Source organism: Saimiri boliviensis, chromosome 12 (assembly GCF_048565385.1).
Source record: "Saimiri boliviensis isolate mSaiBol1 chromosome 12, mSaiBol1.pri, whole genome shotgun sequence".
In the NCBI taxonomy this organism is placed as follows: Eukaryota; Metazoa; Chordata; class Mammalia; order Primates; family Cebidae; genus Saimiri; species Saimiri boliviensis.
Window position 1 is genome coordinate 33664533 of NC_133460.1, and position 14387 is coordinate 33678919.

Below are 14387 nucleotides of genomic sequence, written 5' to 3' on the forward strand. Positions count from 1 at the left end.
TTCTCCAACTCAACATCTCATCCCTCGTTTCAGACTCCTTGAGCCAGTCAGGAACATCCCAAAGCTTTGAACTCAGCTTCAGAACCCAGGAGGATGGAGTTAGTCACACCTTCCTATTTCTGAATGAGACTTTGGCCTCCTGCCTGCCCATCTCTTTGTAAACCCATCACGTAGTCATTGCTTGATTTTTTTCATGCAGGACCCCAGAAGGCCAAGTTTCTCATTGGAATTGGGGGAGAAATCTGTTTTACTAGAAGGAGAAGGTTTTGAACACGACTGCTTTGCTCACTTGTAGTTTCTCTCATCTTTGTTTATTATTATTTTGAAACAGGGTCTTGCTATGTTTCCCAAGGTGGAGTACAGTGGTGCACCCATGGCCCACTGTAGCCTCCAACTCCTGGGCTCAAGCAATCCTCCCTCCTCAGCCTTCCGAGTAGCTGAGACTACAGGCATGCACCCCCATGCCTGGCTAATTTGATAATACTGTGTGGAGACAGGGTCTCACTACGTTGTCCAGGCTGGTCTCAAACTGCTGGCCCCAAGCAATCCTCTTACCTCAGACTCCCAGCTGGAATTACATGTGGGAGCCACCGTACCCAGCCTCATCTTTTTGGCTAGTTCTTTTACAGCTAAGAATCCTCATTTGGTCACATTTTCTGTGACTTAGGACGTTAACAATAATTGGTGAGCCCTGAGGGGCAGATGGAGGGGACATGCATATTACAGAGAAGTGCAGCTGTTCTCGGTCTGGGGAGATCCGCTCTGCGAGGCCCTCTGGGCACTTGAACAATCACCATTAATGCTCCCCTCTCTGTTAATGCCAATCAATATGGTGTGAAATTTAAACATAAATGAGTTTTTACAGCTAATTATGGCTAATGCAAGCTTCTTTCAAAATTGCCGTTTTTTCCAGAATAGTACAGTTTGCAACTATGAGTTAGGCATGAAGAGCCAAATCTCATCAACATAATTTAGCATGCAAAAAAAATAATAATGCTGAGTGCTTTCTGTCCAGCCATTCAGTGTTCCCCCAGGCAGAGCTGATCTCATGCGGTCCCATTTGAGCTAGAGCCTGGCTTTGAAACCCCAGGAAAGCTACAGAGGAGGCAGTCATTTCCACCGCCCCTCCAGTCCGCACAATGGGAGCCATTCAGTTCTCTGTTTGTGGCGAGGATCCATTGGGCGCCCAACCCAGTGGTTCCAGCTGCAACCTGAGAACCGCCCAGTTTGTGCCCGGAGTGGCCGTGGCTCCATCTTTCATTCCACCCTGCCCTGTTTACGTCATCTTATTTTTTCTTTCCTTTCTTTTTTCTTTTTCTTTTCTTTTTTCTTTCTTTCTTTCTTCTTTCTTTACTTGTTTCTTTCTCTCTCTTTCTCTCTCTCTTTCTTTCTTTTTCTTTCTTCTCTTCTCCCTCCCTCCCTTCCTTCCTTCCCTTCCCTCCTCCCTCCCTCCCTCCCTCCCTCCCTCCTTCCTTCCTTCCCTCCCTCCCTCCGTTCCTCCCTCCTTCCTTCCTTCCTTCCTTCCTTCCTTCCTTCCTTCCTTCCCTCCCTCCTCCATCCCTCCCTCTTTTATGATGGGGTCTTGCTCTGCCACCCAGGCTGGAGAGCAGTGGCACAATCTCAGCTCACTGCAATCTCCACCTCCCAGGTTCAAGCAATTCTCTTGCCTCAGCCTCCTAAGTAGTTGGGATTACAGTTGCCTGCCACCAGGTCCAGCTAGTTTTTGTATTTTTAATAGAGACGGGGTTTTGCCATGGTGGCCAGGCTGTTCTAGAACTCCTGACCTCAAGTGATCCACTCACCTCTGCCTCTTAAAGTGCTGGGATTTCATTCCTGATCACCAGATTAGTAAGCATTACATTACTGTAATAAGCATTGTAAGCATTACACTACTATAGGAGAGAATGATGCACCTCTCACTAATCCTACCCCACCTCGCTCACCTAAAACCACCACTATTAGTAGGTGAGTGTCTATGCACACATACCCTCTTAGGTATATGTATGCACACATACTTTATATGCACACATAACCTCATATGCATACATTCCCTCTTAGGTATACATATGCACACATACCCTCGTATTCACACACACCTTCATATGCACACATACCCTCTTAGGTATACATGTATGCACACATACCCTCATATGCACACATACTTCATATGCACACATACCTTCATGCACACATATATTCATATGTACACATACCCTCATATGTACAAATATCCTCACATGCACACATTCCCTCTTAGGTATACATATGCACACATACCCTCATATGACACATACCTTCATATGCACACATACCCTCTTAGGTATACATGTATGCACACATACCCTCATATGCACACACACCTTCTTAGGTGTACATTATTTTACACTAGATCACATGATGTTTTTGCAGTAGCGTGCTATACATATTAATGGTATTTAGCACCTTTTGGTGCCATTACACATAAATTATCTCTTTTTTAAAAATGCACACACTGTCATTTAACAGGTCTTCCAGAAATAAACATTACTAACGGTACTGGGATGCACACTGAACCATATATTAATGTCCACAGGCACAACACACATACATCTTTGGACTTTTCCCTGGGGACTTCTGAAGGATAAATATCTACCAAAATGCTTTTGTTGGGCCAAGGGAATATACAGTAAAACATGCGACAGTGTTGCTAGATTGCCCCCTTGACATGAGTTCTTTCTGTTCAAATTCTAATAACAAGTAAATGGAATTACAGTCCTGCATCATTAGGCAATTTTGTCATTGTGCAAACATCCCAATGTCCTTATGTCAACCTAGACGGTGTATGCTATACACCTGTAGCCTATGGCTCCTGGACTGCAAACCATACAGCATAGTACTGTACTGGATACTGTAGGCCACCGTAACATAATGGTAGGGATTTGTATATCTAGACATACAGAAGGTACAATGAAAATACAGCGTTGTAATTTTACAGGACCACCTTCATATATGCCGTTCATCATTGACCAAAACATCAGTGTGCTGCACGTGACTGTAGCTGTTTCTCTCCACCTGCGGCTGTCTTAAGTAGGGAAGGCTGAGTACCCTTCCTTTTTGCACCTGAGCTGATCCACACCTGCCCACAGGTGAATCTGCAGTTCCTGCCAGCCCAGGTAACTGCAGTCCCGAGAGGTCTCTATACAGTCTCCTAGAATCTCACTCACCAGAAGCATCGGCTATGGTCCTTTCTTCTCCTTTCTTTCTCTTTTGCTTTCCTTGCTCTCCTGTTTCCTCATTATTTTTCCCTTGCCCCTCTTTGCCACTATTCTCAATCCCCATTTCCTTCCTTGTTCCCCAGTGTGGAACTGGTAAAAATCATTCAAATCCTGGAACAGAAAAAGGACATCAGGAAAAAACGAAAGGAATCTAATCATGGGCTTTAATAAACCTTATGTCATTATTGGTTCATTAATTGTAACAAGTGTTATTATCCCGATGTAATATGTTAATGAATGGGGAAAACAGTGCAGGGGATATGAGAATTCCCTATCTTTGTGATTTTTCCGTAAATATAAATTGTTCCAAAATTAAAAGTTTATTTTTAAAAATATGGCCAGATGTGGTGGCTCACACCTGTAATTCCAGCACTATGGGAGGCTGAGGCAGGCGGATCACCTGAGCTCAGAAGTTTGAGACCAGCTTAGCCAACATGGTGAAACCCCATGTCTGCTAAAAATACAAAAATGAGCCAGGTGTGGTGATGGGTGCCTGTAATCCCAGCTACTCAGGAGGCTGAGGCAGGAGAATCACTTGAACCTGAGAGGCGGAGTTTACTGTGAGCCAAAATTGCACCACTGCACTTTAGCCTGGGCATCACAGGGAGACTCCATCTCAAAAAAATAAATAAATAATTTAAAAAATAAGAACACATGGATCATTTACATTTAGGTGTTGTGTGTGCTTAAGTTCCTCTTGGCTGTGACAGTTTCTCACACTTTCCTTGTTTTTGGTGACAGTTTTAAGGAGTGCTGATCTTGATACGATGTCTCTGTCTTGGAAACATGTCTGATGGTTTTCTCAGGATTCAATTGGGGTGATGGATTTGGGGGAGGAAGACCACAGAGGTGAAGTGCCATTTTTACCACATTCATATCAAGAGCACATACTAACCATGTGACTTATCACTCTTGGTGTTTGTCCAGTTTCTTCACTGTAAATACATTCTTCTTTTTTTTTAACCTTCTCTTTAAACTATACTTTTTGCTCATGCCTGTAATCCCAGCACTTTGGGAGGCTGAGACAGGCGGATCATCTGAGGTCAGGAGTTTGATACCAGCCTGACCAACATGGTGAAACCCCGTCTTTACTAAAAATACAAAAATTAGCCGAGTGTGGTGGCGGGTGCCTGTAATCCCAGCTACTTGGGAGACTGAGGCAGGAGAATCACTTGAACGCAGGAGGCAGAGGTTGCAGTGAGCCGAGATCACACCATTGCACTCCAGCCCTGGGGGACAAGAGCGAGACTTCATCTCAAAAAAAAACTATACCCTTCGAACAGAAGTCGGGATGCATACCCCACACCTAAGGGGTGAGGAAAAATGCTGTACTTCCTAGAGGATGAGTTGTCTGTGTCTTTTGTTTGTCACCCTTCTGTGCGTAGGAGATGTTTCTTCCCCTACCATTTATTTATTTCTTCAGGAATTTATATTATTATGGTCTTGTGAAGTTTTTGTTGGTTTGTTTTTAGAGACAAGGTCTCTCTGTCACCCAAACTGGAATGCAATGGCGCAGTCATAGCTCACTGTAGCTTCAAACTCCCAGGCTCAAGCAGTCCTCCCACCTCAGCCACCTAAGTAGCTCGGACCAGACGTGAGCCACCACAGCTGTCTAATTTGGTAATGTTTTGTGGAGACGGGGTTTCACTCTGTTGCCCAGGCTGGTCGAGCTCCTGGTCTCAACGGATCCTCTCGCCTTGGTCTCTCAAAGTGTTGGGATTGCAGGCATGAGTCACTGCACCTGGCCGCCTCATGGGTATTTTTATACTTTGGGATATCATTCAACACTAGTTTATTTGGTTGCTCAGATTGGTAAGCTTTGGCCACTGGTAATCCTGTCGCTTGATTCCTGGGTCCCTTTGCCATACCCCATCGTTGCAGGGTTTTTATTTCTGAGCATCGCTTTCCTTTCTGGCAACACAAGATGTTCCAGGCTCATCTTCTGTGTTTCCTGCTCAGTGGTACAGTAGCCATTTCTCCAAGGAGCCATAGTTCCTTTTATTAGAGAATGTTTGCTAGGAAGCGAGATCTGACTGCGAGGCACTCTCATTGCTAGTACGTGCTTCTAGGGGCTCTCAGCTGACAAAGCAAGGAAACGAATGTCTGTGTACTGGCCTCTGTATATACACATCTATAAATATTTCTATGTGAAACCATCCACAGCAATATTAAGCTAAACATGAATTACCACTGATATCTCCAACTCTAATCCATTATTACCATATGGAATCATTTTAGCTTCCTCCTCTTCCTGTAATTTTTTTGCATTTTTTTATTGAGCTATAATTCACATACCATAAAATGTGCTCTTTTGAAGTATCAAATTTAGTCGTTTTAATGTATTCACAAGGTTGTGCAACCATCACCATGATCTAATTGCAGACCATTTTTACCATTCCACAAAGAAACCCTGCACCTGTTAGCAGTCACTCTCCCATTCCATCCTTCCCTCAGCCCCTAGCAACCACTGATCTACTTTCTCTGTGGATTTAGCTATTCTCAACATTTTATATAAATGAAAGCATACAAGATAGGGCCTTTTGCAAGTAGCTTATCTCATTTAGCTTAATATTTTCAAGGTGCATCTACATTACAGCAGGTATCACTGCTTTATTCCTTTTCATGGCTAAATAACATTCCATTGTATGGGTAACCACATTTTGTTTATCCATCATCAACTGATGGACATTTAGGTTCCTTCCATATTTTAGGAATGCTGCTATCAACATTCATATACAAGTTTTGGGATGGACTAATGTTTTTGTTTCTCTGAGATACATACTTAGGAGTGAAATAGCACAATTATGGTAAATATGTGTTTAACGTTTGAGGAATTGCCAAAATGTTTTCCAAAAGAAATGTACCATTTTACATTCCCACCAGCACTGTACGAAGGGTCTAATTTCTCCAAATCCCCATGAACCCTTGTTGCTTTCCATCTCTTTAATCACAGCCATCTAAGTGGGCAGGAAGTGGTTATCTATTCACATTTCCCTAAAGATAAAAATGATGTTGAGCATCTTTTCACATGGTTATTGGGCATTTGTGTATCTCCTTTGGAAAAACGTCTGTTCACATCCTGTGCCCACTTGTTAATTGGGTTGTCTTTTGGTTGAGTTGTAAAAGCTCTTTAAGTTTTCTAGATATTAGACCCTTATTAGATATATGATTTGCGAATATTTTCTCCCATTCCATGGGTTGTCTTTTCATTTTTTATAATGTTATTGGGGCACAAAAGTTGGTAATTTTGATGAAGTTCAGTTTATTTATTTTTAGTTTGGCTGTTATGCTCAAACATTTTAAAGAAATAAGTAACTATACATTTTTTCTGGCAAAGTATCAGGTTATTCAGTATTTTTATCTTCCTTCCAAACACGGCAGTAATTTTTATATGCCTTAATTTTCCACTGAACTCCCTATCTTGACATTTTTTATTTTTAGTTTCACTTTTAACATTTAAAAGTTTTTTAAAAAAATCAGTAGTTAATTCAATTTACCAAAATACTGGTGTTTTCTCATTATCATTTTAAAATGTTTTCTCCTTTCTTTTGCTTAAACATACCTTGTTTCAGCAATTCTTTCAGTGAAGATTTAGACGTGGTAAATTTTTAGTTTTTATATTCCGAACGTGTCTTTTTTTGCCCTCAAACTTAAATGAAAGTTTAGCTAGGTATAAAACTTGCGGTTCATAGGTATTTGCTGTCAGAATATAGAAGGCATTACTTTTTGAGTCTGTTATTGTTAAGATGCCTGCTATCTGTGTGATTATCATTTCTTTATAATATTTTTATTGCAGTTGTCTTTCTGTGGTTTTTCTCTGTGTTTGCTGTACCACAATTTTTTTGAACCATGTATCAGCATGAATTAACTTTCATGTTTCCTGTGTAGTACTTTTTATCTAAGGACCTGTGTCTTCCTTCTTTCTGGAAAATTTCTTGTTATTTTTTCAAATTCTTCTCACTATTATCTTCTACTTTCTCCTCCACCAGCTCCTCTAAACTTCTGCTGTTCTTAAGCTATCCTTTGAGTTCTTTGAACTCAAAGAACTCGAATCAAGAGCATGTTCCTATTGCTTGTGTCTGGGTCTCTGTATTGTGTTCTGGTTCATTTCCTCAGCTTTACCTCTCAATTCACCAATTTCCTCTTTGATTGATGCCTAGAATTGATCTCATTTATTTATTTTATTATTTTTTATAGTGATGGGGTCTTGCTACATTGCCCAGACTGGTCTCCTACTCCTGGCCTCAAGTGATTCTGACACCTTAGCCTTTCAAAGTACTGGGATTATAGGCAGAAGCCATGATGGCTGGCCTATCTCATTGACTGAGGGTTGTTTTTACCTTAAATTTTCATGGGTATTTCTTTTGTGTTCACTACTTCTAAATGTTCGTTAGTGCCTACTCTCATTCAATTTATGCCTATGTTGTTTCATAACAGATTTTTATGGGTGTTAGTCCTTTATTAAGGACCCTTTGATATCTTAAATGCATTTATTTGAAATATTTGTTAGTTTTAAATAATTAATTTCATCTGGAGTAAATTTATGTTCCAACTGAAGGGTTTGTAGACTGTCTTCCCATGTGATTTCTTCATGGCAGCAGACTTTTTAATTGCAGGGTCAGTGTGAGTAAGGGGTATTTTTTTGTTTTTTGTTTTTTCCTCATCCTTTCTCTTGACTAACTCCCCTCTCTAGTGGTTTTCATTATCTCCATCTTCACCCCCATTCAGGACCAGGCCTTATAATAGTAGTTTAGAGCCCTACGGTAACATTGGGAAAAACGTTTTGGTTCCTAGACTTGAGCGTGTGTCTCTTCTTTCTTCCTAGACTCTCTGGTTGCAACAAGCCTTAGCCCAGTGATGTGCTGGAAACAGCTTCTACCTACTCATTAGGACCCATCATTATGTTTTAAGGAATGTTGTGAGCTGGTTGTTAAGTGGCCATTATTAATAATCAGATTATATAAACTCACCATTAAATAAATTATATTGAAAAGCAAAGGTAATGCATACTCAAAACTGATCACTTGGTAATTCTTTTGCTAAATATTGCTGTGATTTATGCTCTTGAGCTTGTTGGCAGCTTTTGTATCTATATGGTAGAAACATCTGGTATATATGTAATGAGCACTACTGGGCATCTCTTCTACATCTGGTTCAGTGACATCACCTTGGCAACTTGAAATCAGCCGCAGCCACGATGGGAGTATTTACACCATGGAAATTGACAAACATGACAGATCAGGTCTTTAAAAAAATAATAACGTGTTAAACATTTACCAGCCTACCTTTTCCCAGCCCCAGGTAGCAGCAGCGTTCTTCAGCCTCCTTCCATAAACAGAGGCTCCCACGATAGCCCCTCTTCCAGCAAGGAACCAGGCTTTATTTTCCCCATTTTCTCCTGAAAATGCTTTCAGTCTCTGTGATCTTCTAAGAGGTGAACTCCTGGTGGCATTTTACTCCCACTCATGACTTTGCCTCTCAGTTTTGTGTCTGGCCTGTGGAGCTATTAGTTTTGTTTTTGAGCCTACTTATGTCTTTGGGTTTTCTGTTTTACATTTTATCTATTACGGCTGTTTGGAGCAGAGGGGCTTCATCAAATGTCAAACAGGCTCTGCCATCTTAATTAGAAGGCCATAAGCATTCTTTTATTGATTGATTGAGATGGAGTCTCACCCTGTCACCCAGGCTAGAGTGCAGTGGCACAACCTCGGCTCATTGCGACTTCTGCCTCCCTGGTTCAAGCAATTCTCCTGCCTCAGCTTCCCAAGTAGTTTGGATTACAGACACCTGCCACCAGGCCCAGCTAATTTTTTTGTATTTTTATTTATTTATTTTATCATTTTACTTTTTGAGACAGAGTCTCACTCTGTCACCCAGGCTGGAGTGCAGTGGCACGATCTCAGCTCACTGCAATCTTCACCTCCCAGGTTCAGGTGATTCTCCTGCCTCAGTGTCCCAAGTAGCTGGGACTATAGGTGTTCACCACCATGCCTGGCTAATTTTTGTATTTTTAATAGAGACAGGGTTTCACTGTGTTGGCAAGGCTGGTCTCAAACTCCTGACCTAAGGTAATCCACCTGCTTCGGTCTCCCAAAGTTCTGGGATTATAGGCCTGAGCTACCATGCCTGGCCAATTTTTGTATTTTTAGTAGAGATGGGGTTTCACCGTGTTGGGCAGGCTGGTCTCAAACTCCTCACCTTAAGCAGTCCACCCACCTTGCCCTCCCAAAGTGCTGGGATTACAGGCATGAGCCACCATGCTGGCCGATTTTCGTATTTTTAGTAGAGATGGAGTTTCACCATGTTGGGCAGGCTGGTCTTGAACTCCTGACCTCATGCAGTCTACCCACCTTGGCCTCTCAAAGTGCTGGGATTACAGACATGAGCCACCATCCCTGGCCATAAACATTATTTTTAAAAGTTATTTTTATAACTTCTGTCATCCGGATATTTTTGTAGGCCTCAACGTGTTTTTTTTCAGTCTCCTTTGTCTTCTCTCAAAGTCATTCACTTCGTCTTCCCTCATTTTCTTCCCTAGTGCTTTTTTGTACTAGTTATGACAAATATGTTAATAATATGTTGTATATATAAAATATCCTTGCAAAGATTCTGGACGTCACATACACTTTCTATTTGTTGATTATATACAGAATAATACTATACATTTAATATGCTAATCCCACATGATGGTATAATAACGTAGTTAATATATTACTGTTCACGGAATAAAACACTGGAGACCCCAGGCTACCCAGTGGAAGTCCTCAGCCTCTAATGTCTTTTTCCATTCCCTGCAGGTGTCAAAGCCGTGTTCTCAGGCCACTACCACAGGAATGCTGGGGGCAGCTACCAGAACCTCGACATGGTGGTGTCATCTGCCATCGGCTGCCAGCTGGGCCTAGACCCCCACGGGCTCCGAGTCGTGGTGGTCACTGCCGACAAAATTGTTCACCGATACTACAGTCTGGATGAGCTGAGTGAGAAAGGAATAGAAGACGATCTCATGGATTTGATAAAGAAAAAATGACGGTCTTTACTGTTTGGTTCACTTTTTACTTGCACTCTTTTTTTTATTTTCTGCCAGAAACAGCAGCTGCACACAACCCCTTGCTGAAATACAAAAATAGCCCAGGCAGGTTTGTGAATTTATGTCCTTCTGCATAAATCAGAGAGCTGGTGCCCTATCCTGAATTATATTCAAAATAGAACTGCATTTCCTTTAAAATGGAGCAAGAGAGCCTGGAAATAGGTTTTAAAAATGATATTAGACTATGTCTGCATGGATGTTTGAATAAATTCTCCTAATTCTGTGTTTCTCAACTCCACATTTGAATGGAATTGTTTTCTGGTTGGCATACGATCAAAGCCTGCCTATCAACCTCAATTGCTATCAGATATCCAAGTATGATTTTTGATAATTCCTTAAACAAACTATACTTGATTGTATTACATTGTGATTATGATTCCCAAAATGTTGGGCAAAACAAACTTCATCTCCTTTCCTTCCCAGCAGAATGAACAGCTGTATTCCTTGTTACGAGAGCCATGCAGACTTAGGTAAACAAGGAGCCACATAGCCACCTTTTGCTCTTAAATTCTGAGACGTCTGTTACTGCTCATGATAGGAACAGAATGCAGTTGATATAGCTCAGAGCTTAAATTTGCCTTCCTGGGTGCCTAGGAAAGTCACCTTTGCACATAAATTGGCCATTTATGAAAATCTCATCCCTAGAGACTGAAACCACAGCTCTAAAACGCCCCTTCTCTAGTCGCTGGGCAGCACATTTCGAATTTGTTCACATCCACATTCTGGCTCTGTAGCCACTTTGCAGATGGTCGGTCTCATGGGATCAGAATCCCCCTTCGTTTATGAGACTCTTAATTGTGTCCACTTTGACAGAAAAAGTGGAAATGTATGCTGAGCTCTCAGAAGAAACAAAGCAGTTTAGGTCTTCGTGGAGAAAAAGAAAAGAACAAGAAGAAACAAAGCAGAAATTCTAGTGGGACTACAACAGTGCTTTCAGCCACATTCTCTAAATCGGCCCTGATTTTGATTAAATGTACTAATGCAATATCCCTTGACAGAAGAGCGTAGGTCATTTCAAATCAGCATCGTTTTGATGTAACCTGTTTTACTGCACCTTCCCAGAAGCTCCTGACCACTGCTCAATTTTCTCTTTTACAGCCATTGTTCTGGTGGACAAATAACCTAGGTACTAGGGACTCCAAATCCTGGCAGAGAAAACGTACAGGGTTACGAAACAGCACTCAGTGGGCACTTAGTAATGCTAAAATGACTTCCAAAGCTGGTTACCCATCAACTGCAAAGTCCATTAAATTAAAAGACTTTCTTGTTACAAAGTTTTAGTCAATGTAGCAAAACCATGGGAAATTAAATAGATAATTAAATATGTAAATTCATAAGGAACAAAAGACAAGAAGTTAATTATGGGATAGATTGGCGACGCCATAGTTCATTGTTATGTAGCACGAGAAAATTAAAAATTTTTTTCAACTAGAATGCACTTCTTTTAGTCTTTCACTGCAGTCTTGTTTTGCATTTGTTTCTTTATAACAGGTGTAGGTTTAGGAGGTCAAGAAAAGGAGTTCAGTAAAGGGCATAGCTAATAACAACCGCATATTGAGCCAGACACAGTGGCTCACGTCTGTAGTGCCAGCTACTCAGGAGGCTGAAGCAGGATGATTGCTTGAACTCAGGAGGCAGAGGTTGCAGTGAGCCAAGATCACACCACTGCACTCCAGCTTGGGTGACACAGCGAGACTCCGGCTCAAAAAAAAAAAGAAAACAAATACAAAAATTAGCCAGGCATAGTGGTGCACACCTGTAATTCCATCTACTCAGGAGGCTGCGGCAGGAGAATCGCTGGAACCCAGGAGGTGGAGGTTGTGGTGAGCCAAGATCGTGCCACTGCACCCCAGCCTGGGCAACAGAGCAAGATTCTGTCTCCAAAACAAAAAACAAAACAAAACAAAAATAAAAGCACGTGGTGACACTTGGGTCATAAACACAGAGGGCTTCATTTCCAGGATGGGGTCTTCTCAGAAGGAGCCCTCATTGTGGTCTTACACGCACAAAATGCTCTGAATTGTGGCACATGGGTTTGCAGAAGGATGATGGAGATAATTAAAAGTAATGAAAATGAAACTTGCCAAATCTCCTTACCCAAAAAAGTAAGTGAAAGAACTGACTCAGAAGTACCCCAAGAATATGCTAAGAAAAGGGAATCATATCAACCGATGATTGGATAAAGAACATGTGGTATGTATACACAGTGGAATACTATTCAGCCATAAAAAAGAATGAAACCATATATTTTGCAGCAACATGAATGGAACTGGAAGCTGTTATCTTAAGTGAAATAACTTAGAAGTGGAAAGTCAAATACCTCATGTTCTTACTTATAAATGGGAGCTAAATAATGTATACCTGTGAACATGGAGTATGAAATAGACATTGGAGACTCAGAAGGGTGGGAGGAGAGTAAGGCATGAGAAATTACCTAATGGGTACAATGTACAGTGTTCTAGTGCTGGTTGAGGGAAAAGCCTGGACTCACCACTTTAGACATATCCATGTAACAGAGCTGCACTTGTACACCTTAAATGTATACAAATTCAATTTTTTAAAAGGAAGAATCATAATATATTCTCACCACTTTTTAAGCAAACAGCAGTATTTCCCAGTAGGAAGAGGTTCCGAAAGAAATCAGGAAATGTTTTTGTAGATGAGCATTCTGTTATTCTGATGGGTCATGACTAGTGTGTTCACTTGTGGTTCCTTTGCCTTTAAAAAAAAAGGGAATGATATTAAAGAAAAAATAAGTGCCTTATACTGTGAAAAATGGTAAAAGGACTTCTGATTCTAAGTGCTGTGGTTTTGAACGTTTAATGTTTTTTAAGTGCTTTGGCTCAGAAAGATGGAGGTCGTCTGGCCAAGGTCACCCAGCTCATCTTGATGGAAAAGGAATGAGATGTAGATGGCCCAAGGCTCGAGTCCATGCTTTTTAACACTGCCCTGTTAAATGTGTTGGAAAACATTTCTCAGGGGTGAGAGGTTGTGTCAGCTCAGCCGGTGGCAACACAATGACTACGGTATTCAGCACCTTAGACAGCGTCGGCTGGAGGTGGCGGGGATTTCCTTCCAGCTCTGCAAAGCCTAGACCAGACCCTGATTGTACTAGGTTCAGGGGGCTAAAGCTTGTCCAAAGAGCAGATGGTTCCAGGGGGAGGATTTTTACTGGAGGAGATTTAGAAACCAAACAACCAAAATGAGTCACGGGATGCAGTCCTGTCTGCCTTAGTAACTGTCCGCAGCTCTAGCAGATGAGGCTTCACTCCATGTCTGGAGTTACCACCCCAGGGTGTAGGAAACCACCACAAGCTGTCTCAAGGCAAGGAATGTCACCTAATGTTCCCCTTCCCAATTAATCACTTTTATTGGAGGAGAAAACAAAAACACAAGGGCCTGCTACAGGGGAAAAGTTTTTAAAAGTGACCTCAAGTTGGATTGCAAAGGCTTATGTGACTTTGGGAATGGAGCTGAGAAATGATCATTTATTTTTTACAAGAAATAATTTTATCTCACATCTTTAGTCATGTCTCTCCTAAGATTGGGGAGAATGGGGAAAAAATCTAGTGAGCTTTATGGGACGAGCAATTGAACGTTTTATCCTACCTTGTGATTTTCAGTATTATGAATGAGATTATTGGTCATTTGCAGAGTTACAAGGCAAGCACTCGTTTTAAGCCTGAATAAGACTAGGGCCATTGACCTTATACACCTGTAAAAGATACTATGGTGTATATAACTGTAGAAACTATATACACACAGTAGTTTAATACTGTAGTCTGTATTCCAGTGCAGAATCTCTTGAGAAAAGGTTGCAAAAACTTAATTTGCATTTACTTGAACTCTTTTTTTTTTTTTTTTGAAACAGGGTCCCACAATATTATGTTGAGCTGGGGAAAAAAGAAGATTTAGGAGTAAATTGCCAAGGCAAGTTCAATTAAAAGCTTTCTGTAATAGACACCAGGGATTTTTTATTCAGATAACCTCAACAGTTTTGATTGCACATGTAACATCGTACTCAACAGGTAACAGTGGTTTTTGTA

The 14387-nt window shown here is 41.2% G+C and overlaps 1 protein-coding gene across 2 annotated transcripts in view; it reads left to right on the forward strand.

Moving 5' to 3' along the window:
* The window catches only part of CPPED1 (calcineurin like phosphoesterase domain containing 1), a 145866-nt gene extending 134091 nt beyond the window's left edge, over nt 1–11775 (forward strand). For both annotated transcript variants that reach the window (XM_010339398.2, XM_010339399.2), the window contains one exon: nt 10052–11775. In XM_010339398.2, coding sequence (XP_010337700.1) covers nt 10052–10281 — 230 coding nt within the window. In that variant the 3' untranslated portion in view covers nt 10282–11775. The remainder of the gene's footprint in view (nt 1–10051) is intronic.
* Nucleotides 11776–14387: the final 2612 nt, after the last annotated feature.